Source organism: Mustelus asterias, chromosome 9 (genome assembly GCF_964213995.1).
Source record: "Mustelus asterias chromosome 9, sMusAst1.hap1.1, whole genome shotgun sequence".
NCBI lineage: Eukaryota > Metazoa > Chordata > Chondrichthyes > Carcharhiniformes > Triakidae > Mustelus > Mustelus asterias.
The window spans coordinates 6,766,249-6,792,348 of NC_135809.1; the positions used below are offsets into that span (position 1 = coordinate 6,766,249).

The window sequence follows — 26,100 nt, forward strand, 5'->3', positions numbered from 1 at the left end:
AATAGTTAGAGGCACGGACAGGCGCTTCTGTGGGACTGAACGAGAATCCAGGATGGTAGTCTGCCTCCCTGGTGCCGGGGTACTGGATGTCTCCGAGAGGGTAGGAAGCATATTTAAAAAGGAAGGTAGTCAAACGGATGTGATTGTACACATTGGGGGAAATGATGTAGGTAGGAAGAGCAGGGGGGTCATACGAGAGAAATTCAGGGAGTTGGGTGCTAGGCTAAAAAGTAAGACCTCCAGTGTAGCAATCTCTGGACTGCTCCCGGTGCCTAGTGCAAGTGAGGCTCGGAACAGGGAGATTCTACAGTTGAACGCGTGGCTAAAGGACTGGTGCAAGAGGGAGGGTTTTAAATTCATAGATAACTGGGAAATCTTCAAGTCAGGATGGCAACTGTACAGAAAGGATGGGTTACACCTTAACTGGAAGGGAGCAAATATCCTGGCTGGGAGTTTTGCTAGAGTGTTTCGGCAGGATTTAAACTAGTGTGGCAGGGGGGTGGGGAACAAAACAGGAGGTCAGTAAATACTGAGGCTGGGGTCGAGCTGGGGGCCAGGGCAAGGCTAGCTAAGAAGAGGAGCACTCTGGAGGAGGAGGACCTGACTGGGCCTGGAGGTCTGGAGTGCATCTGCTTCAATGCGAGGAGTGTAACGGGTAAAACAGACGAACTTAGGGCCTTAATGCTTGTGCGGAATTTGGATGTGGTTGCGGTGACGGAAACTTGGTTAAAAGAAGGACAGGACTGGCAGCTGAATATTCCGGGGTATAAGTGTTTTAGGCGAGACAGAGGAGGGGCTAAAAAAGGTGGGGGAGTAGCGATATTAGTTAAGGAGCATATTACCGCGGTGCAGAGGGTAGACAACTTAGAGGGGTCATGTACTGAGTCGCTGTGGGTGGAACTCAGAAACAGGAAGGGTGCAGTCACTATGCTGGGGGTGTACTACAGACCACCCAACAGCCCACGGGAAGTGGAGGAAAGGATATGTCAGGAGATTCTGGATAGGTGCAGAAAAAATAGGGTTGTTGTAGTGGGGGACTTTAATTTCCCTGGCACAGACTGGAAAGTGCTTAGAGCTGGGGGACCGGACGGGGAGGAATTTGTAAAATGCGTACTGGAAGGTTCTTTGGAACAGTATGTAGATAGCCCGACTAGAGAGGGGGCTATACTGGACCTAGTTCTGGGAAATGAGCCCGGTCAGGTCGTCAAAGTTTCGGTAGGGGAACATGTGGCAAATAGTGACCACAACTCTGTTAACTTTAGGATAGTAATGGACAAGGATGAGTGCTGTCCTACGGGCAGGGTGCTAAATTGGGGGAAGGCTGACTATAGCCGGATTAGGCAGGAATTGGTGGATGTTGATTGGGAGAGGATGTTCGAGGGTAAGTCCGCGTCTGGCATGTGGGAGTCTTTTAAGGAACTATTGATAAGGCTGCAGGATAGGCATGTGCCTGTAAAAAGGAAAGATAGGAAAGGTAGGATTCGAGAGCCGTGGATAACCAGGGAAATTGAGGATCTGATTAAAATGAAAAGGGAGGCGTACGTTAAGTCCAGGCAACTGAAAACAGATGGAGCTCTGGAGGAATACAGAGAGAGTAGGAAAGATCTCAAACGGGGAGTTAGAAGGGCAAAAAGAGGGCACGAGATGTTCTTGGCAGGCAGGATTAAGGAGAATCCTAAGGCATTCTATTCATACGTTAGGAACAAAAGAGTTGTCAGGGAGAAAATCGGACCTCTCAGGGACAAAGGAGGGGAATTATGCTTAGAACCCAAGGGAATAGGGGAGATCCTAAATGAATACTTTGCATCGGTATTCACGAAGGAGAGGGGCGTGTTAACCGGGAGTGTCTCGGAGGGAGGTGTTGACCCGTTAGAGAAAATCTCCATTACGAGAGAGGAAGTGTTAGGTTTTTTAGGGAACATTAAAACTGACAAAGCCCCAGGGCCTGATGGCATCTATCCTCGACTGCTCAGGGAGACGAGAGAGGAAATTGCTGGGCCTCTGACGGAAATCTTTGTCGCTTCTTTGGACACGGGTGAGGTCCCTGAGGATTGGAGGATAGCGAATGTGGTCCCGTTGTTTAAGAAGGGTAGCAGGGATAACCCAGGAAATTATAGGCCGGTGAGCTTGACGTCCGTGGTAGGGAAGTTGTTGGAGAGGATTCTTAGAGACAGGATGTATGTGCATTTAGAACGGAACAATCTCATTAGTGACAGACAGCATGGTTTTGTAAGAGGGAGGTCGCGCCTTACAAATTTGGTGGAGTTTTTTGAGGAAGTGACAAAAACGGTTGATGAAGGAAGGGCCGTGGATGTCGTCTATATGGATTTCAGTAAGGCATTTGACAAAGTCCCACATGGCAGGTTGGTTAAGAAGGTTAAGGCTCATGGGATACAAGGAGAAGTGGCTCGATGGGTGGAGAACTGGCTTGGCCATAGGAGACAGAGGGTAGTGGTCGAAGGGTCTTTTTCCGGCTGGAGGTCTGTGACCAGTGGTGTTCCGCAGGGCTCTGTACTGGGACCTCTGCTATTTGTGATATATATAAATGATTTGGAAGAAGGTGTAACTGGTGTAATCAGCAAGTTTGCGGATGACACAAAGATGGCTGGAATTGCGGATAGCGAAGAGCATTGTCGGGCAATACAGCAGGATATAGATAGGCTGGAAAATTGGGCGGAGAGGTGGCAGATGGAATTTAATCCGGATAAATGCGAAGTGATGCATTTTGGAAGAAATAATGTAGGGAGGAGTTATGCAATAAATGGCAGAGTCATCAGGAGTATAGAAACACAGAGGGACCTAGGTGTGCAAGTCCACAAATCCTTGAAGGTGGCAACACAGGTGGAGAAGGTGGTGAAGAAGGCATATGGTATGCTTGCCTTTATAGGACGGGGTATAGAGTATAAAAGCTGGAGTCTGATGATGCAGCTGTATAGAACGCTGGTTAGGCCGCATTTGGAGTACTGCGTCCAGTTCTGGTCGCCGCACTACCAGAAGGACGTGGAGGCATTGGAGAGAGTGCAGAGAAGGTTTACCAGGATGTTGCCTGGTATGGAGGGTCTTAGCTATGAGGAGAGATTGGGTAGACTGGGGTTGTTCTCCTTGGAAAGACGAAGAATGAGGGGAGATCTAATAGAGGTATACAAGATTATGAAGGGTATAGATAGGGTGAACAGTGGGAAGCTTTTTCCCAGGTCGGAGGTGACGATCACGAGGGGTCACGGGCTCAAGCTGAGAGGGGCGAAGTATAACTCAGACATCAGAGGGACGTTTTTTACACAGAGGGTGGTGGGGGCCTGGAATGCGCTGCCAAGTAGGGTGGTGGAGGCAGGCACGCTGACATCGTTTAAGACTTACCTGGATAGTCACATGAGCAGCCTGGGAATGGAGGGATACAAACGATTGGTCTAGTTGGACCAAGGAGCGGCACAGGCTTGGAGGGCCGAAGGGCCTGTTTCCTGTGCTGTACTGTTCTTTGAACGAATTACAATAACAAATTGGAGCAAGAATGCCAGGACATTCTTGAACACAGCTTCAAAATAAGTGGCGCTGAGCATTTACAATCAAACACTATCATCTTTAAATATTAACTCTTTTAATAAAATACAGAATTAATTATAGTCGGTAAAGGCAGCTTCTGAACACTGGTGACAAATGCAGTGAGTTTGCTTTCATACTGAAGATGTCTTTTAGAACTGACTTTTTCACCCCCACGCTCCCCCCAAAAATTTTTGTTACATAAAGTCAGTTGACATGAACAGAACCTGAAACTTCAAAAACTTACATGTTCAAATCATATAAAGTGTGTGAAATCTGTACAATCACTTTAACCCCTGCCTCGCTGGCCAACTTCTTGATAGCTGCATCTCGCTCCTTACTAAAGGGCTCAGAGTCATATTCAAATGTAAGACGGGAAATATTCCATTCCTGGAGGAGATTTCAATAAACAAAAACTGTTAGTTTGACAGATGCCAATGGACAATGTTAAGATTCCTGGACCAGAATCCCAAATCACATTTGGAAGCCAGATTAGACGCCAACAATTTTTCTGTTTTGGCATAAATGCGAGGAGAGGACTTCTTGCCCAGAAGTAATTCCAATGATGAATTAGAAATCTCTTATAGCAAAAGAAACTTTATTTAATAACACAGTTTAACAATAACTCTAAAAAATGATGCAGCTTAACCAATAATGAGCAGCCTGGGAATGGAGGGATACAAACGATTGGTCTAGTTGGACCAAGGAGCGGCACAGGCTTGGAGGGCCGAAGGACCTGTTTCCTGTGCTGTACTGTTCTTTGTTCTTTGTAATGGTTGAACAATATTTTAAAATGAAAGGAAACAACTCATCATGGTTTCAGTTCTAAATAAGCAACATTCCTCTTACAGACTTAAAATGCCACTTTAAACACATTTGGCACCCAGAAATATATTTGCTATAATGACTGTAGACAGACTTAAGGCTTTTCGAGAATAAAATGAATTTCAGAGTAACCGGTAGGACTGTCTTCAAACAAACCCCACTCAGAACTGAAAACTACTTCTCTGCCACAGACCTAGCTCCTCCCACTATCCACATTATCACAGGATCCTGTCGAACAATCTAATCAAAAATCCAAGGGGAAATCTTCACCTACAAACAAAAATCCATTAGCTCTATCCTACGTAAACACTACATGGCTAAAATGAGTAATTATCCTGCTCGCCCAGCATCTGAGCTAAATGTTTTCCAGACACGCCGACTGCCTGTAGAATAGAGCTGAATCTGTAAACAGTCCGCTTAAACAAAAAAATATAATGTATATAGCCTACTAATATAAAACGGTGCCTTCATTTTCTAAAGCGTCTTGTTTTCCACACAATTAGTACTCTATAATATCTTATGACATCTAAGCGTGTGAATTTAACAGTGGTAGTTCTGTCTTTTCCCAATGTTGAACGTTCCATCCTTTTACATAAAGCATCTGCAATCATGTTCTCTCTTCCTGCCACGTGTATAATCTTCAAATTAAATGGCTGTAATAATAAGCTCCATCTAAACAGTCTTGCATTTTTATCTTTAAACTTCTCCTGAAACTTCACTGGATTATGGTCAGTGTAAATAATTGTTTCTGATGAATTGCTGGCAACATAAATGTTAAAATGTTGCAATGCCAATACTAAACTCAATGTCTCCTTCTCCATGGTCAAATATTCCTTTGGATGAATATTTAATTTTCTAGAAAAATAACCAATGGATCTTTCTATCCTTTTGTCGTCTTCTTGCACCAATGCCCACATCATTTGCATCAATGGCCACCTTGAGTTGCTTTCCATGGTAAGGTGGTTAACAGTTTTCAGAACTGCCTCCTGATATTCAGATGCCCACTGGCATGCCCTGTGCTTTTTCAGCAGTTCAGTCAGTAGAGTAACTACACTGCTAAAATTTGGCACGAATTTCCTGCAGAACCCACCTATGCCCAGGAATCTCAGCACTTCTCTTCTCGCTGATGGTACTGGGAATTCCCCAATAAGTTTTGTTTTCACATTCCGTGGGCCATCTGCCCACGTCCAATTGTAAAGCCCAAGAACATGACTTCGGCTTCTGCAAATTCACTTTTAGCCAAGTTTACCACTACACCCAGATTCTTTAGTCAAATGAACAATTCCTTTAAACATTCCAAATGCTTCTTCCATGCCTGAGTGAAAAGCACCAGATCATCTGTGTACACTGCACAATTATTTAGTCCAGAAATGACCACATTGGTTTGTCTTTGGAACGTTGCTGGCACATTCTTCATTCCAAATGGCATGACTTTAAACTGATACAGACCATTTGGAGTCACAAAAGTCAAAACTTCCTTTGCCCTTTCGGATAAAGGCACTTACCAGTGTCCTTTAAGCAAGTGTGGGAATGAAATTTGCTTAACCTGTTCAATAATCTTCCAATTGAGGAATAGAAAATGAATCTGACTTTGTAACTGCACTGACTTTTCTATAGTCCACACCTAACCGTGTACCATCTGGTTTAGGTACCATCACAATAGGCAAACTCCACTCACTGCAACTCACTTCAATGATATCATTCTTAAGCATGCTTTCAATCTCCTTTTGAACCTATGCCAACTTTAGTGGATTGAGTCTATATGGATGTTACTTGATTGGAACAGCATTTCTTAAAATAAAAAGTACATATGTATATATCTAAAGCAACTGCCTATTATCATCATAACAAGACATGGATTGCATCCATGATTCACATATGTGATCTTTCAGGTTGAGGGAGGCAGAGTAGAAATTCACAGGAGTTGGGAAAAGAAGAAATAACAATCTTCCCAGGCTGCTTTGTATACAGCCTAGCATCTGAACATAGTAAAACACCTGCAGAGGCTTGTGAACAAGTGATTCCATTTATCCAGCCTTCCAGGCATCTGTTATTTCTAAAAGCATATGGAATCTGGAAAGGGGGGAATAAACTACACTCAGATGTGTGGGTTAGGTTGATTGGCCATGCTAAATTGACCCAAGTGCCAGGGGGTTTAGCAGGGCAAATGTGTGGGGTTACAAGGATCGGGCCTGGGTGGGATTGTGGACGGTGCAGAACCAATGGGCCAAACCCCCTTCTGCACTGTAGGGATTCCATGATTCAAACCAAAGTAAGTATATTAATACAAACAGCAAAAATAAAAGCTAACCTGTGCCTGAAGAATATTTTTAAATATTTTGCTCAAATTCATGCAATGAATAATCATGTGCCAATTTCTCAACATGTTGTTTAATAAAACTAGATATTAATATTTTTTTAAAATCAACATGAGAGGCAACAGAAAATAATCCCTCAAGCCATTACTTTACACCTGAAAGCTGAACATTATACAGTTAGATCATCTGCTCGCACATACTGCAAACAATATCTGTCCTCCACGAACATTCTCGTCCAATAATGCAATAAATTTTCCAAAAGACTTCTCCGTGCAAAACAGAAGTGTAGCAATTAGACATAATACATTTATATGATCCATAAATGCACTAATATGTTTACAAGAATTCACAGTAGGTACAAGATTACATTTATCACAAACATAGAGAATAGGGACAGGAGTAGGCCATTCAGCCCTTCGAGCCTGCTTCACCGTTCATTATGATCACGTCTAATTATCCAACTCAATAGCCTGATCTCCCCTTCCCCTCGTGTCCTTTGATCCTTTCGCCGCAAGAGATATATCTAACGCTTGAAAACATTCAATGTTTTGGCCTCAACTACTCTCTGTGGTAGCAAATTCCACAGACACACCATTCTCTGGGTAAAACATTTCTCATCTCAGTCTTTAAACTAGGACCACTGGTTCTAGGACCCCTACCATCAAGAACATCCTTCCTGCATCTCCCAGAGTCGTCCTGTTAGAATTTTATAGGTTTATCAGCCTCTATTTAAGTATTGTAGTTAGTATTAATGTACCCAAAAACCCACTTTTTTGAAGATATTCGATATAAAAGTCTGCCCTGTGGAAATGAGTCCTAATGTGGAAATGCTGGCGTTGGACTGGGGTAAACACAGTAAGGAGTCTAACAACACCAGGTTAAAGTCTAACAGGTTTATTTGGAAATCTGCAGATATCCACTCCATCTGACGAAGGAGCAGCGCTCCGAAAGCTAGTGGTGTTTGCTACCAAATAAACCTGTTGGACTTTAACCTGGGGTTGTTAGACTCCTTACTGTGAAATGAGTCCTAGTCAGAGAGTTTTACAGCAAAGAAAGAGGCCCTTCGGCCCATCATGTCTACAACTGCCATCAAGCAACTATCTATTCTAATCCCATTATTCAGCACTTTGTCCATGGCCTTGTATACTATGGTGTTTCAAGTGCTCATCTAAATACTTTTTAAAAGTTGAGGGTTCCTGCCTCTCTCATCCTCTCAGGCAGTAAGTTCCTGGTACCAATCAATCTCAGTGAAAATGTTTTTCCTCAAATCCCTTCTATATCTCCTGCCACTTATCTTAAATCTACTCCCCCTGCTTATTGACTCCATTGCTCAGGGGAAAAGTTCCTTCCAATCTACCCTATCAATGACACTCATAATTTTATATACCTCAATTAGGACCTCCTCAGCCTTCTCTGTTCTAAGGAAAACAACCTCTGCCTAGCCTGCCTCTCTTCATAGCTGAAATACTCCAGGCCAGGCAACATCCTGGTGAATCTCTTCTGCACCCTTTCTAGTGCAATCATATCCTTCCTTTGTGACCAGAACTGCACAAAGTATTCCAGCTGTGGTCTAACAAGCCCCCATTTTATACAGCTCCATCATAACCTCCCTTATATTCTTATATCCTACGCCCCGCCTAATAAAGGTAAGTAGCCCATAGGCCTTGTTAACCACCTTATCTACATGTCCTGCTGCCTTCAGGGATCTTTAGACTTGCACACCAGGGTCCCTCTGATCCTCTATTCTTCTTAGCGCCATATTGTTCATTGTGCATTCCATTGCCGTGTTAGTCCTCCCAAAATGCACCATTCACTTTTCAGGGTTAAATTCCATTTGCAATGAGGCTTCAGATTTCTCCTGTAATTAATTACCATTTGTTTCAATGACAGTACAGATAGAAATCACCTCCATCAATTGAAGCTGACTTAAAGGTGATCATTCAGACCTGGCTGCTGGAAGTGATTGTGCACAATTTGGAATTTTGAGTTGCCTCAAGCATGAGTGCTATTTTCCTGTGGATTGTTCCATAAAGGTCACAGAATCACAGAATAGTTATGGTGCAGAGGGAGGCCATTTGGCCCATAGTGCCTGCACCGACTCACCAAGCTAGCTTACTGCCATTCCCTTGTCTTTTCCCCATACCTTTGCACATGGTTTCTGTTCAAATTAATCATCTAATACCCTCTTGAATGTCCTTGACTGAACAAGATCATTAGATAGACTATTATGCAACTGATAGACCTGAGCCAGAAATACTAAAGCGTATGCTTTTTATACGCTGTATATAATTACAAGATATTGCAGCATTTAAACCCTTTGTAAACACTTTGAAATAACAACTGCAAAATAGACACCTTAAACAATCTGGGAAAGACATCAGCTGGTTGTCCACGTACGACAAATAAGCGAGAGTTTAATTTTCGCAAACTGGCATCAAGATCTTCAAGACACTGTAGCAGAAATCTGGGGAGTAGAAAGAACCAGCAATGTGAATTCAATATATCCCATTAATAACCAAGAGAATACACTACACAGGTTTGAAACTAACACCACATCTTTGCACAATATTTGAAATTAATCCTCCCCCTGCTCCTTGTAGATTAGAAATCTTGGATTCATTCACATTTGGTTTCAACCCCAATGAGATCTTGTCTGGTGTTGATTGCTGTTTCTAAGGACACAAAGCCTCCAATGGAATATTAAACCAGTTTTTAAATGTGCTTCAGTAAATGGACTTAGTGTACAATACAGCAGCGACTAAATTACAAATGATTAATACATGACTGAGACCATTAGACAACTGACCAATTCAATAATAAACAGGATAAATGTCTCATCCAAATTCTTAACATTTTTGTTCTGTATCCTGTGATTTTGGCCAATAAGCTGTATGTGATATGTAGACCCTACTTCATAAGGCTCTTAATCCCAGCAATATCACAATGAAAAGGGTATTCAACAAAATGACAGCGATAGGAACTAGCAAATGGGAACATTCATTAAATTCCGGGAAGCTCAGGTCAACCATAAGGTCAATTGTCAGGGCGAGGTCAGGGGGCAGCATGACGGCAGAGTGGTTAGCATTGCTGCCTCATAGCGCCAGGGACCCGTGTTCGATTCTGGCCTCAGGAGATTGTGTGGAGTTTGCACATTCTCCCTGTGTCTGTGTGGCTTTCCTCTGGGTGCTCCAGTTTCCTCCCATAGTTCAAAGATGTGCAGGTTAGGTTGATTGGTCATGCTAAATTACCCCTTAATGTCAGGGGGATTAGCAGGGTAAATAAGTGGGGTTATAGGAATACAGCACAGGCAGGATTCCTGTTGGTGCAGGCTCGAAGGGCTGAATGGCCTCCTTCTGCACTGTAGGGATTCTATGATTCTGTGAAGATCAGTCAGCATTTGAAAGTGAAAGCTAAATACTGCAGACACTGTCCATATGAAAATACTCAGCAGGCCTTGCAGGCAGCAGCTGTGGGGAAAGAAATGGGTAATATTTTATGTCAATGATCTTGTATCAAAGATAATTGACCTGAAACATTACGACAATCCTGTACAAAAAGAACAGAATGATAAATCAGTTAACAAATAAACCAGAGAATATCTGTGACGGGGAAACTTTGAGAAACCATAACCACGAGAAAGATTAGTTGTCACGTGACAGTACAAGATTAATAAATGAAAGCCAACACAGATTTGTTAAAGGAAAATCCTGTCCTACAAACTTTTGGGTCTTCAGTGAAGTAATGGACAGTTTGTGTTGTGTATGTGGGCTGTCAAAGGTACTTAAAGTACCATGACTTGTTCGCCCAATTGAAGTCCACGTGATGAGGCATTGACAGCATAGAACAAAAGTGACTAAAGGACACGCTGAATGGTTGTAATGCAGACCAGTGGGAAGTATGCAGTAATATTCCTGTGATGCTAGTGTATCTTCAAGGAGTGGTTTTTTAAAAATCATGTTCTCTGCAGTTATAAGCAGGCGTTTTTGTCATTTTTGCTGGGCTGCTTGTTAGAAGTCCTTTCATTGCTGCTTCAATGGCTTAAATGGGGATTTGTTTATTTTTACTCTGGCCCTCAGGTACTTTCTGGGATTTTTTTATGACCTTGCATTGTGAGAGGGAAGATTGATTGAAAAGTCAAAGTTAGGTGGTTCCTCCCCAGAAAAATTTAGGGATTCATTTTCAGTTTTAGTTTATAAGGGGGTGGACATCAGACTGAAAGCAGTGTTTCTCTCTCTCTTTCCCTGCTATTGGAAATTCTGCTGGCTAGCTGGAATCAAGGCTTCCTGGAGTGGAAAAATCTGCTGTTGCTGGTTGGCTTGCCTAGAGTCTGTCTCCTTGGTGTTTTGGGAAGCTGTTTTGGTTTCAAGCTGTTCTTTGTGTATATTAAGAGGGCTGCTAGCAGTCACAAGGCTAGGAAGTCAGAGTTTCAATTCTCCATCAAAGGACTAAGTTCCAGCATCACGTAAAGCATTCATATTTGCTGTGTTAAACCTGTGGCAAAGATTTTGTTTATGGGATTTGTTTGGTTGGAATGGTGATTAGCTGTTAAGGTTTATACAACATCATGATTTTTTTTGTTTCTAATTGGTAAAAGTTACTGTTAATTTTAGTTCTATACATGTTAACTATATACTTAAATAAACTTTGTTCGATAAAAGCTCCTTAGTGGGTCAGTTGACTCATACCTAAAGTGAAGCATCTCATGCTCACCCTAGCCCAAAATAAATTGCAAAACTTATGATCCAGTCGGGCTTCATAAAACACTTTGGAGTTTCTGACCTGAATTACAACAGTTCTCCAGGGGTCAGTGTTGGAGGCACTGATAAGGTAACAACCTAGGCTGGGGTTTACAGGGCATAATTTCAGAGTTTGTGGATGATAGAAAACTTGGACGTGTAGTTAGGAAGGGGCAGATAGTAACAGAACTCAAGAGGAAATAGAGTGGCAAAATAGAACATAGAACATAGAACATAGAACATTACAGCGCAGAACAGGCCCTTCAGCCCACGATGTTGCACCGACCAGTTAAAAAAAAACTGTGACCCTCCAACCTAAACCAATTTCTTTTCGTCCATGAACCGATCTACGGATCTCTTAAACGCCCCCAAACTAGGCGCATTTACTACTGATGCTGGCAGGGCATTCCAATCCCTCACCACCCTCTGGGTAAAGAACCTACCCCTGACATCGGTTCTATAACTACCCCCCCTCAATTTAAAGCCATGCCCCCTCGTGCTGGATTTCTCCATCAGAGGAAAAAGGCTATCACTATCCACCCTATCTAAACCTCTAATCATCTTATATGTTTCAATAAGATCCCCTCTTAGCCGCCGCCTTTCCAGCGAAAACAATCCCAAATCCCTCAGCCTCTCCTCATAGGATCTCCCCTCCATACCAGGCAACATCCTGGTAAACCTCCTCTGCACCCTCTCCAAAGCCTCCACATCCTTCCTGTAATGTGGGGACCAGAACTGCACACAGTACTCCAAGTGCGGCCGCACCAGAGTTGTGTACAGTTGCAACATAACGCTACGACTCCTAAATTCAATCCCCCTACCAATAAACGCCAAGACACCATATGCCTTCTTAACAACCTTATCTACTTGATTCCCAACTTTCAGGGATCTATGCACACATACACCTAGATCCCTCTGCTCCTCCACACTATTCAAAGTCCTCCCGTTAGCCCTATACTCAACACATCTGTTATTCCTACCAAAGTGAATTACCTCACACTTCTCCGCATTAAACTCCATCCGCCACCTCTCGGCCCAACTTTGCAACCTGTCTAAGTCTTCCTGCAAACTACGACACCCTTCCTCACTGTCCACCACACCACCGACTTTGGTGTCATCAGCAAATTTGCTAATCCACCCAACTATACCCTCATCCAGATCATTAATAAATATTACAAACAGCAGTGGCCCCAAAACAGATCCCTGAGGTACACCACTTGTAACCGCACTCCATGATGAATATTTACTATCAACCACCACCCTCTGTTTCCTATCCGCTAGCCAATTCCTGATCCAATTTCCTAGATCACCCCCAATCCCATACATCTGCATTTTCTGCAGAAGCCTACCATGGTGAACCTTATCAAACGCCTTACTAAAATCCATATATACCACGTCCACTGCCTTGCCCCCATCCACCTCCTTGGTCACTTTCTCAAAAAACTCAATAAGGTTAGTAAGGCACGACCTACCTGCCACAAAACCATGCTGACTATCACCTATCAATTCATTACTCTCCAAATAACTATAAATCCTATCCCTTATAATTTTTTCCAACATCTTGCCGACAACAGAAGTGAGACTCACCGGTCTATAATTCCCGGGGAAGTCTCTGTTCCCCTTCTTAAACAATGGGACAACATTCGCTAACCTCCAATCTTCTGGTACTATACCAGAGGCCAACGACGACCTGAAGATCAGAGCCAGAGGCTCTGCAATCACTTCTCTTGCCTCCCAGAGAATCCTTGGATAAATCCCATCCGGACCAGGGGATTTATCTATTTTCAGACCCTCCAGAATATCCTGCACATCCTCCTTATCAACTGTAATACTGTCTATTCTACTCCCTTGCAACCCAGTGTCCTCCTCAGCTATATTCATGTCCCCTTGCGTGAACACCGAAGAGAAATATTGGTTCAATGCTTCACCAATCTCCTCCGGTTCCACACATAACTTCCCTCTGCCATCTATAACTGGCCCTAAACTTGCCCTAACCAACCTTCTGTTCTTGACATACCTATAGAACGCCTTAGGATTCTCTTTAACCCTATCCGCCAAAGTCTTCTCATGTCCCCTTTTAGCCCTTCTAAGCTCGCTCTTCAACTCCCTCTTAGCCAATCTAAAGCTTTCTAGTGCACTACCCGAGTGCTCACGTCTCATCCGAACATAAGCCTCCTTTTTCTTTTTAACCAACAAAGAAACTTTTTTGGTGCACCACGGTTCCCTAGCCCTACCAATTCCTCCTTGCCTGACAGGGACATACCTATCACAGACTCGCAGTAGCTGCTCCTTGAAAAAACTCCACATGTCGGACGTTCCCAGTCCCTGTAATCTCCTAGTCCAACCTATGTTTCCTAATTCTCTCCTAATAGCCTCATAATTACCCTTCCCCCAGCTAAAACCACTGGCCCGAGGTTCATGCCTATCCCTTTCCATCACTAAGGTGAACGTAACCGAATTGTGGTCACTATCACCAAAATGCACACCAACTTCCAAGTCTAGCACCTGGTCTGGCTCATTTCCCAGCACCAGATCCAATATAGCCTCACCTCTAGTTGGCCTGTCTACATACTGAGTCAAAAAACCTTCCTGCACGCTTTGAACAAAAACTGACCCCTCTAACGAGCTAGAGCTATAACAATTCCAGTCAATATTAGTCAAGTTAAAATCCCCCATAACAATTGCCCTATTACTTTCACTCCTAAGCAGGATTGACTCCGCAATCCTTTCCTCAACCTCTCTAGAACTTTTAGGAGGTCTATAAAAGACTCCCAACAGGGTGACCTCTCCTCTCCTATTTCTAATCTCCGCCCATACTACCTCAACAGATAAGTCCTCATCAAACCTCCTCTCTGACACTGTGATACAATCTCTGACCAATAATGCTACCCCTCCCCCTCTTCTACCTCCTTCCCTACTTCGACTAAAACATTTGAACCCCGGGACCTGCAGCATCCATTCCTGCCCCTGCTCTATCCATGTCTCTGAAATAGCCACAACATCGAAGTCCCAGGTACTGATCCACGCTGCAAGTTCACCCACTTTATTGCGAATACTCCTGGCATTGAAGTATACACATTTCAAACCCTGCTCCACCCCACCTCTGCAATGCCGTGCATTGCAGTCCCCATCCATGCATCCCTCACTTTCAGCCCCACTACTCAGGATCCCTCCCCCCCCCCGAATCAGTTTAAACCTCCCTGCATGGCCTTAGCAAATTTACCCCCCAGGATATTGGTCCCCTTCTGATTAAGGTGTAGACCATCCTTCTCATAGAGGTCACACCTTCCCCAGTACGAGCCCCAATTGCTTAAGTACCTGAACCCCTCCCTCCTGCACCATCCCCTCAGCCATGAATTCAAACCTTCCCTCTCCCTATTCCTCTCTAAACTATCCCGTGGTACAGGCAAGAGTCCAGAGATAACCACTCTGTCAGTCTTGGCAGACACATTGCAGAAGCAGTTTAACACCACAACGAAATATGATGCGTTGCATTTTGGTAGGCAATAAAAAAGACAATCCAAAAAAAAAATGCAATTTTAAAGGGGGTGCAGGATTGGGAGACCTGGGGAAGTATGTGCATAAATGTTCGAAGGTGTCAGAACAGATTGAAAAGGTAGGGTTACCAATCCTCCAAAAGAGAAAATGCTGGAAAATCTCAGCAGGTCTGGCAGCATCTGTAAGGAGAGAACAGTGCTGATGTTTCGAGTCCAGATGACCCTTTGCAAAAGCTTTGACAAAGCTTTGACCTGCTGAGATTTTCCAGTATTTTCTCTTTTGGTTTCAGCTTCCAGCATCCACAGTAATTTGCTTTTTACCAAGCCTCCAGCACTGGCCTGGAGACTCCAGCAATTGCAGATCAGTCTCCGCCAAACCTTTGTGAGCAACCCCGAAGAAAAATCATCAGGACATTGGAAAAGTTGAAACAATGCTTTTTTTGAGCATTTCTTTACCAGATATAAAAAATGGGGAGGGGGGGGTATTGGTGAAGCCATTTTGGCCCATCGTCAAGCATCAACCAATCTGGTAATGAGTCATGTTGCTTTCCAATCGGTGTAGGAAGGCAGTGCGTCACAAGGATGGATGTGTTGGATGATTAATGGCAGGAGTGAGGGGGAAAGTCATGTGATGAAACCTCCAGAAACATGTTTGATCACAAGCTGGCAAACCAAGAAGGCTGGTAAAGGAAAAGCGCTTCAGAAATAGAGGCACAGGATAAAAAAGGCAAGGAGTTTCTGATGAACTTTTTATAAAACACTGGTTTAGCCGCAGCTGGAGTATTATGTCAATTCTATGACATGAAGGACTGACGTATGAAAAGAGATTGGGTCGGTTAGAAGTGTATCCACTGGAGTTCAGAAGAATGAGAGGGGAATCTCATAAAAACCTATAAAATTCTAAATTAGACAGTGTAGATGCAGGAATGATGTTCCCGATGGTGGGGGTGTCCATTACCAAGGTTACAGTCTGAGGAAAAAGGGTAGATGATTAGGGCCGAGATGAAATTTCTTCACCCAACAGGTGGTCAACCTGCGGAATGCGCGAAAGGCAGTTGAGGCCAAAACATGGAATGTTTTCAAGAAGCAGTTAGATATTGAACTTGGGGTGAAAGGGGGATCGAAGGATATGGGGGGGAAGGTGGGAACAGGTTGGATGATCAGCCAGGATCATACTGAATGGTGTAGCAGGCTCGAAGGGCTGAATGGCCTGCACCTGCTTCTAGTTTCTATGTGTAAAGACTCGTGTGAATGGGTCCAACGGGGAGGGTCAAGGGTCAGACTCACAGGAAGTTGGGCTGTCTCCATGGCAACGCACCGCTAACGCGTGATGTCAGCGCTTCGGTGACACCCCTGTTGCCGTGGAGATCGGATTCGCCTCCGACCTTGCCAACCTCACCCCCCCTCCCCCCCCTGAACCCCAACACCCCCCCACCCCCTCCCTCACCGCCACCGGTTGATGCCCACACTGGAGGAGCCGGCGAACCAGGGATCGACGATGTAGACACAGCGGATGGTGTCCGAGCCCAGCAGCGCCTGCAACAGGGCCGGGTTGTCATGGAGCCGGAGCCCCTTCCGAAACCAGTGGATGGAGTGATCGCCCATGGATCCGGGTCACGAATCACACTGGGCCCCCGCCGGGGCCTGCTGCCCGCAGCTGCGAACCGTTAAACGGCTGAGGTTTCAAACGGGCGCCGCGCGCGCTGCTGCTGTCAGAGTGCTCGCGGACAGCCGCGTGACCAGCCCCGCCCCCTGCGCTAGAACCCCGCCCCCCTGCGCCAGAACCCCGCCCCCTGCGCTAGAACCCCGCCCCCCTGCGTCAGAACCCCGCCCCCTGCACCAGAGCCCCGCCCCCTGCGCCAGAACCCCGCCCCCTGCGCCAGAACCCCGCCCCACTGCGCCAGAACCCCGCCCCCTGCGCCAGAGCCCCGCCCCCTGCGCCAGAACCCCGCCCCTGCGCCAGAACCCCGCCCCCTGCGCCAGAACCCCGCCCCCCTGTGCCAGAGCCCCGCCCCCTTGCACCAGAGCCACGCCCATTGGCTGAGACATCCACCTGACCCACTGTGCACGTGGCTCCGTGCGGGGCCCCGCCCATTTCACAGCCTCCGCCTCTGATTGGTCATCGGAGTCATTTTAACTTGGCTATCGGTCTCTGCTCAGCGTCTCTGTGTTGTCGTGTAGGCCGCCTTGGAGAACAGGATATGGCGCTCGACTCATCGATTGACAGTTCCGATGTGCCACAGCGAAAAACCACACCGACCTCCTCAGAAGACAAACACGGGACACGGTGGACAGAGTACCCTTCGTCGTCCAGTACTTCCCCGGAGCGGAGAAGCTACGACATCTTCTCCGGAGCCTTCAACATGTCATTGATGAAGACGAACATCTCCTCAAGGCCATCCCCACTTCTTGCCTTCAAACAATCGCACAACCTCAAACAGAGCATTGTCCGCAGCAAACTACCCAGCCTTCAGGAGAACAGTGACCACGACACCACACAGCCCTGCCACAGCAACCTCTGCAAGATACGGATGCCATCATCTCACGTGAGAACACCATCCACCAGATACAGTACATACACTTGCAACTCGGCCAACGTTGTCTACCTGATACGCTGCGGGAAAGGATGTCCCGAGGCCTGGTACATTGGGGAGACCATGCAGACGCTACGACAAAGGATGAATACCACTCGACAATCACCAGGCAGGAGTGTTCTCTTCCTGTTGGGGAACAGTTCAGCAGTCACGTGCATTCGGCCTCTGATCTTTGGGTAAGCTTTCTCCAAAGCGGCCTTCACAACAACGCAGAGTTGCTGAGCAGAGACTGATAGCCAAGTTCCGCACACATGAGGACGGCCTCAACCGAGATCTTGGGTTCATGTCACACTATCTGTAACCCCCCACGACTTGCCTGGGCTTGCAAAATCTCACTAACTGCCCTGGCTGGAGACGATACACATCTCTTTAACCTGTGCTTAACCCTCTCTCCACTCACATTATCTGTACCTTTAAGACTTGATTACCTGTAAAGACTCGCATTCCAACCATTATTTTGTAAATTGAGTTTGTGTCTTTATATGCCCTGTTTGTGAACAGAACTCCCACTCACCTGATGAAGGGGCAGCGCTCCGAAAGCTAGTGGTTTGTGCTACCAAATAAACCTGTTGGACTTTAACCTGGTGTTGTGAGACTTCTTTTTGTGGAGTCAGACACTGCTCCAACCCCCTCCAGCCGCTCCCCCCTCCCCCGCTCCCCCCCTCCCCCGCTCCCCCCCTCCCGTGCTCCCCCCCTCCCCCCTCCCCCCCTCCCCCCCTCCCCCCTCCCCCCCTCCCCCGCTCCCCCCCTCCCCCCCTCCCCCCTCCCCCCTCTCCGCCCCCCCTCCCCCCTCCCCGCCCCCTCACCCCTCCCTCCCCGCTCCCCCCTCCCCCGCTCCCCCCTCCCCCGCTCCCCCCTCCCCCGCTCCCCCCTCCCCCGCTCCCCCCTCCCCCTCCCCCGCTCCCCCCTCCCCCTCCCCCGCTCCCCCCTCCCCCTCCCCCGCTCCCCCCTCCCCCGCTCCCCCCTCCCCCTCCCCCGCTCCCCCCTCCCCCTCCCCCGCTCCCCCCTCCCCCTCCCCCTCCCCCGCTCCCCCCTCCCCCGCTCCCCCCTCCCCCGCTCCCCCCTCCCCCTCCCCCGCTCCCCCTCCCCCGCTCCCCCTCCCCGCTCCTCCTCCCCTGCTCCTCCCCCTGCCCCTGCTCCTCCCCTGCCCCTCCTCCTCCCCTGCTCCTCCTCCTCCCCCTGCCCCTCCCTCTGCCCCTCCCCCTCAGCTTCCTGTCCCCCCTCCTGCCTCTTCCCCCCCTCCTGCCTCTTCCCCTCCTCCTGCCCCTCCCCATCTCCTGCCCCTCCCCCATCTCCTGACCCTCACCTTTCTGTTTCCTATCCTCCTCATCCTCCCTACCCTATCTCCCCCACTCCCTCATGAATGCTCCCATTTTCCCTATACCTATTTTCCGCCATCCTCCATATTTCCTCCCACATTCTGTGACTGATATATTTGGGCGGTACAGTGATTAGCACTGCTGCCTCACAGTGCCAGGAACCCAGGTTCAATTCTGGCCTTGGTTAACTGTCTGGAGTTTGCATGTTGAATATAATTGATTTATTATTGTCACATTGTGATACAGTGAAAAGTATTGTTTTTTGTGAGCTATACAGACAAAACATACCATTCATAGAGTACATAGGGGAGAAGGAAAGGATAGGATGCAGAATGTAGTTGCAGTTACCGATAGAGTGAAGAGAAAGATCAGCTTAATATGTGGTAGGACCATTCAAAAGTCTGATGGCAACAGGGAAGAAGCTGTAATTGAGTTAGTTGGTACATGTTTTCAGTCATCTTCCCATGTCTGCATGGGTTTCCTCTGGGTGCTTCCCAGAGGAAACCCACACTCTCGCACTCCAAAGATGTGTGGGTTAGGTGGATTGGCAATACTAAATTGCCCCTTAGTGTCGGGGGAGTAACTTGGTAAATACATGGGGTTACGGGGATAGGACCTGGGTGGGATTGTTGGTGTAGACTTGATGGGCAGAATGGTCTCCTGCACTGCAGGGATTCTATGATTCTATGATTCTCCCCACAAAGACCACTTCTCAGTCCTCTCCTCCAATCCTTCTTCTCTGTCCTGCCCTATCCTTTTCCTCCTCATCTCTTACTCCCTCTCCACTTAGTTTCCCCTCATAGTTTCTCCATTAGTTCCCTCCACTAGGTACTTCCTAAATTTGAGCTGCCTCAACCTTAAACTCTGAAACCTCCTTTAAGATGCTTATTAAAACCTACCTCTTTGACTAAACCTTTTCTTATCCACACTAATGTTTCCTTGTGTGTCTTGATATCATTTTATTTTATAATGTCCTTGTGAGATGCATTGGAATGTTGTATCACATTAAGTGCTTTCAAGATACAAGTTGTTGAGCATGGGAGTTATCTCAGCGTTGTGAACAACATTGACACCCCACTGAGCCAGTATCATCAACCTCCATCAGTCATCTGTCTTTTATTTTCTGGTAGGGTCTTGCTGTGTGGAAAATAGCTGTCATTTCTGCAAACGATCACCATTCTGCAAAAGCAATTCACCAGCTGTGAAGTTCTTTAGGGTGTCCTGAGATTGCCAAAATCCCTATATAAATGTGATATCTTTTTAAGCTGTAGCTGTTGGTATTTTGCAAGCAAGGAATGACTATCTCGAGAGTTTCCAGTCATTGTAGGGTGTAGTTAAGCTCGAGTTTTCTGAATACTCAGCACTAAAGATAAAGAATTGAACTGTCCCACCCTCCTGACCTTTGCAAGGGCTTGAATTTTTCAATGTGTACATTGGCTTGAGGCTGTCACAATGTTGAGACTGCAGCTGAACAGCAACTTTAGAGTTGTGATTGAGAGCAACCTTTCAGTGCCAATCTCAACCAACAACATCTACTGTTTGTGCCAGAGTTCAAAGTGATCACGTGGCTACATTGGAGACAAAAGGTCAGGGTTCTGACAGACATTGCCCTTGAGAAACTCCCTTGAACTCCGTCATTGAGTGCTGCCACCCAGCATTGAGGCCATAGCAGTTTAGCATTAAGATCTGGGCTGAAGCTGGAAGCACTGCCAGGAAACAGGGCTTCGCCTTGAAAAATGTGCTGTATAGGAACTCGGGGGCATCCATCTCCATGGCCCTGAGCGTGGGTTTTTATAGAACAAAAACAAACAAGCATTTCACACATTCAGGATATCCCAAAGCAATTTACAGCTAATGAATTTGATATATATTAAAATACCTGCATTTATATAGCACCATTCAAGACCTGAGGAGGACAATAAGAAATAGATAAGACTGACTATGTGGGCTGTTCATTTGCTGTTTATTCTCTACAGCTCGTTACTGAATGTAATTGATATATGAACATTGTATATGCTGCAGTGGATGGCATGATGGCGCAGTGGTTAGCACTGCTACTTCACAGCGCCAGGGACCAGGTTCTCGGCTTGGGTCACCATCTGTGTGAAATCTGCACATTCTCCCCGTGTCTGCGTGGGTTTCCTTCAGGTGCTCCGGTTTCCTCCCACAGTCCGAAAGACGTGCTGGTTAGGTGCATTAGCCATGCTAGATTCACCTTCAATGTACCCGCACAGGCGCCGGAGTGTGGTGACAAGGGGATTTTCACAGTAACTTCATTGCAGTGTTAATGTAAGCCTACTTGTGACACGAATAAATCAACTTTAAAAAAAACTTTAAGCTACACACAGAGACTAGTTAAAACTGAAGCCATTTTGTAGTGTTCACTGGAGCCAGCCACTCTACTACTGCCTTTCCTGTCTATAAACACCTCCTCAAACATTATCCTTCAATCCTGCACATGTTCGACTACTCTCGCAGCAAGAAGGCACTAGGGGGAGTAGGAGGCTGAGATTTATTTCATATTGCATGAGAAAGATTATCCTGCTCATTTTCATTGAAATTCTTACAGTCTCTCATCACATTGTGAAGGAGTTAAAAGATCTTATCTCCATCCGTTTTTCTGCAAATCTGTTCCAAATCCTAACAGGGTAATAAATGCCACATTTGCCACTAACACTCACAATCCTTCAACAAGTTTTTAAAAATGCATCTGCCTCTTGGCACAAAGTCACACAAATAACAATTAGATAACGATCAGATAATCTGTTTCTGTGAAGCTGGTTGAAGGAAACATTTTGGCCGGAACACCTGCTGTTCTTTGAAATATTACCATGGTGTGGTGCACAGTTTGCTCTCTCCGACAAGCACATGGGGCTGGCATTAATCATTGAATCCCTACAGTGCAGAAGGAGGCCATTCGGCCCATTGAGCTTACACCATCAACAATCCCACCCAGGCCCTATCCCTGTAGCCCCATGTATTTACCCCGCTAATCCCCCTGACACTTTAAGGCACAATTTAGCATGTCCAATCCACCCAACCCGCACATCTTTGGACTGAGGGAGGAAACCAGAGAACCCGGAGGAAACCCACGCAAACCCCTGAGTCGCCCGAGGCTGGAATTGAACCCAGGTCCCTGGCTCTTGGAGGCAGCAGTGCTTGCCACTGTGCTGCCATCTGTGGAGGTTGTCCAAGCTGGGGCTGTGGCCGTCCTGAACCTGTTGAGGGCGGAACACTCTTTCCTTGGAATGTTGAAACTGGACAGCGATTGAGTTGGGTTTGAAACCAGGTACTTGTTTGTGGTTTCTAATGATTCCCATTCATTTGTTCAGGTGGAGTTTGCATTGATGTCCTGTGCGGGAGGGTTTTTCCAGTGCGGCCTTCTTGATGGGAGTCATATCTTGGGCGGGCTGAATAGATCAGCATAAAGTGGTAGGTGGGGGGCATTGTGAACTTTTTCTACCATTTTATGGGTTCAACGTTCCAAGTGTGATGTTACTATGCTATTGAAATATTTTAGGTTTCTATAGACTGTTTTAAAGTGCCATTTTTTTTACCGGGAGTCAGTATATCTAGTAGGAATGTAGCTCAGATGCTGATAAAGCAGGATAATTACTCACTTTAGCCATGTAGTGTTTACTATTATAGGGCTAATGGACTGTTGTTTATAAACCGAGATTTCCCCTGTGTAATTAAAGGAATAGAAGATTTTGTTTAGGTATACAGGGTCATGTGATACTATGGTTAATGAGAGGAGTTAGGTTTATAGCAGAGAAACAGTTTCTGTTTCAATTTAGAGTTAGTTGCTGACTGGAGCTGTTTAAATAAGAGGTCTGCGCTCTCTCTCTGCAAAGTCTTTCTCTACAAAATCTCTCTGAAGCTTCAGGATGTTCTACATTAATTTAAAACAAGTATGCCTGGGCTTGCTAACTGGATCTAAAGTGGTATTTAAGTCTATGGGAAGACTGTTGCTTCCTTGGAACACAGTAAGAAGTTTAACAACACCAGGTTAAAGTCCAACAGGTTTATTTGGTAGCAAAAGCCACACAAGCTTTCGAGGCTCTGAGCCCCTTCTTCAGGTGAGTGGGAATTCTGTTCACAAACAGAACTTATAAGACACAGACTCAATTTACATGAATAATTTTGTTTCTTAAAGACTGGATTAGTTGTAAGTATTCGCATTCCAACCATTATTCATGTAAATTGAGTCTGTGTCTTATAAGTTCTGTTTGTGAACAGAATTCCCACTCACCTGAAGAAGGGGCTCAGAGCCTCGAAAGCTTGTGTGGCTTTTGCTACCAAATAAACCTGTTGGACTTTAACCTGGTGTTGTTAAACTTCTTACTGTGTTTACCCCAGTCCAACGCCGGCATCTCCACATCATGGCTTCCTTGGAACTGACATAGTGATAAGTTAGAAATTAGAGTTGTTTCTTTTCATATTGAAAGATTATTCAACATTTAGGGATTAACCTGCCTCATTTTGTTAGTTATATTTAAACAGTGCTATGAATGAAGCTTGTTTTGATTTTTTAAAAACCCCTAATTTGTCAGTGAAATTACTCCTGGAGGGAAGCATTCTTTCCTCACATTTATGCTAAAATAGAAAAATTGTTGAGATCTAGTCTGGCTTCAGAATATACCTTGGGGTTCTGATCCGGGACCCTAACACAAGGAAAGAGTGGTTCACCCTCAACAGGTTCAAGGCTGGCCACCTTGGCCAACCTCCGCAGATCGGGCATTAGTGCCAGCCCCCATGTGCCATCAGAGATGAACTAATTGTACAGGATGGACTGATAATATATGATCAGTGATTTGTCATTCCTACAGCTTTTCAAAGGTACTACACCCAGCAACTTCACCAGGGATTCATTACAGCGGCCCTCCATGTATGCCGATCTGGAAAGGGAAGTCTCCTGATATGCACCATGCAATGAACTCAAGCCACATCAAACAAAAGAACTGCTGCACCTATATGAGGTCCTGGACCTCCCATGATCATCCACAATAGCCGATATCTTCAAATGGAATGGTAAATGACATCTGGTCTTAGTATTCTGAGTGGTTTGAACTCAACTATCTGCCAACTGTGACGAGTAAGACAGTCATAGTCAAGTTCTAGAGATACTTTGTCACATGTGGCATCCGTCAGAAACTCATAAAAAACAACACTCGCAAATTTGTCTCCACTGAATTTAAAAACTTTGCACCCACATGGGACTTTGAGCATATCATGAGCAGCCCCCTATACCGACAGGCCAATGGCCTGGTGGAACAGGCGGTATGTTCAGTGAAGCATCTTCTAGAGAAATGTGCCCAGGATCATACAGATTACTATGCTGCACTCCTCAACCTGCAAAACATGCCAAGACATGGGTGCCCTTGTCAGCGCAATGACTATTCTCCATGTGCTCCAGGTACTGCCAAGGCTTTTTTGCAGCCCATGAAACCTACATGAATGGTGCCCTCATGGAATGCCGATGAAGAGGGAAAATGCACTGTAATTCCACTGCCCACAGACTTGGCCCTCTAACACCTGGTCAGATGGTCAGAACCCAGACCGCATCCGGCCATAAGAAGTTGGTAATGATAAATGTAACATATACGATGCAACTGAAGTTCTTTCTAGGATTAGTAAATTGTTGTGGTAAATTTCTTCCTAACTTTGCTACATTAGAAGCTATTGCTTAATTTTCTGTGTGTGGAACAGTCATGGAACTGGACCACAGAGTGTGAGAAAACATACAAGGATGTCAAAAATGCTTTGCAGAGATCTGAAGTATTGGTTTATTTTAATCTGAAACTACCATTACAGCTTGCTTGTGATGCTTCACCTTATGGAATAGGGATAGTCATTTCACAGAGTATGCCTTTGGGGGGAAAAAATCGACTCATGGCTTTTGTTTTGTATTCTCTGACTTGTGCTGAATCTAACCATGCTCAGCTAGAAAAAGAAACATTGAGTATAATTTTTGCTATGCAAAGGTTTCATCATTAGTCATCATTTCACATTATTGACAAATCATCAACTCTTGACTACTATTTTTGGGCCGTATGAAGGCATATCCTCATGAGCTGTTAGCCAATTGTAAAGATGGTCACTGACCTGATCTGTACTCTCCTACAATATAAATTATCCTCATTCAGAGTGCCATGCAAATGCTGATGCATTATCGTGCTTATCTTTACCTATTGAGAAGATGCCACCAATTAATTTTGCTAATATTCTTTAATTTTTGTGAGTAGATCATTTCCCTGTGACAGCTTCTCAAGTTCACAGACATACCAGAAATGATCCTGTGATGGGGAAGGTGATGGATATGGTATTGAAAGGAATGATAGTTGGAACACATCGTACCCATCCTGATTTGAAACCATGTGTCAAGAAAGCTTGAGTTGACTGTCCAAAGTGGATGTTTATTGTGGGGAATCCGAGTGATCATTCCTCCTAGTTTGCATGGAAGAGTTCTTGAAAAAACTACATGAAGGACATCCTGGTATCGTCTGAATGAAGGAATTAGCACAAAGTTATTTTTGGTAGCTGGGCTGAAAACTCAGATTGAAGAAAAACTGGGACAATGTCAATCCTGTGCACGAATAAGAAATACACCGCTGTTGTCCCCTTTACACCATTGGGAGTGGTCTAAAATGCTATGGCAATGCTTGCATGTAGATTCTGCTGGTCCGGTTAGCCATATTGATGCATGCTCAAAGTGGACAGAAGCTGTTGTCATGAGACCTGCTGCAGCTGAACAAACCATTGAAAAACTTGATGAAATGTTTGTAAGATTTGGTGAACTGGAACAGATTGTTCGTGATAATGGTTCACAGTTCACTTCACAAGTGTTTGAGGATTATCTCAAAGTAAATGGTATTCAGCGTATAAAATCTGCACCTTATCCATCAACCAATGGATTAGCTGACAGATTCATACAATCCTTGAAATGTTCTTCAGCGACTTCAAGAGAGCAAGGTTCATTATTACATCATGTAAATAGCTTTTTGGCATCTTATAGAAATATTACTCATGAAACTACCCAAGTTCACCTGCATTACTACTCTTAAAGAGAAAGTTGAGAACTACGTTTGATTTGTTATTACCTCCAGAAACTTCAGAGATAGTCAAAAACGATCTCAAGTTGCTGGATGAGTAGTGAGGACAAAGAAATGCTCATTTCAAAAAGGAGATCGAATGTTAGCAATGAGTGAGAAATAGGCACCAGCTGTAGTTTTGGTAAAAACAGGTCCAATTTCTTACACGGATCAAACTCCCAG

General features: G+C 45.3%; 2 protein-coding genes across 6 annotated transcripts in view; one reads left to right on the plus strand and one right to left on the minus strand.

Moving 5' to 3' along the window:
• The window catches only part of cry1b (cryptochrome circadian regulator 1b), a 35,771-nt gene extending 19,096 nt beyond the window's left edge, over positions 1-16,675 (minus strand). For 2 of the 4 annotated variants that reach the window (XM_078219565.1, XM_078219566.1), the window contains exons 1-3: positions 16,361-16,675; positions 9,036-9,144; positions 3,785-3,927 (exon numbers count right to left, since the gene is read on the minus strand). In XM_078219565.1, coding sequence (XP_078075691.1) covers positions 3,785-3,927; positions 9,036-9,144; positions 16,361-16,518 — 410 coding nt within the window. In that variant the 5' untranslated portion in view covers positions 16,519-16,675. Of the gene's footprint in view, positions 1-3,784; positions 3,928-8,355; positions 8,406-9,035; positions 9,145-16,360 lie in introns of those variants that run through there. The other 2 variants (XM_078219568.1, XM_078219567.1) reach the window with 2 other exon arrangements.
• The window catches only part of ric8b (RIC8 guanine nucleotide exchange factor B), a 470,590-nt gene that overhangs the window by 341,087 nt on the left and 103,403 nt on the right, over positions 1-26,100 (plus strand). The window lies entirely within an intron of this gene.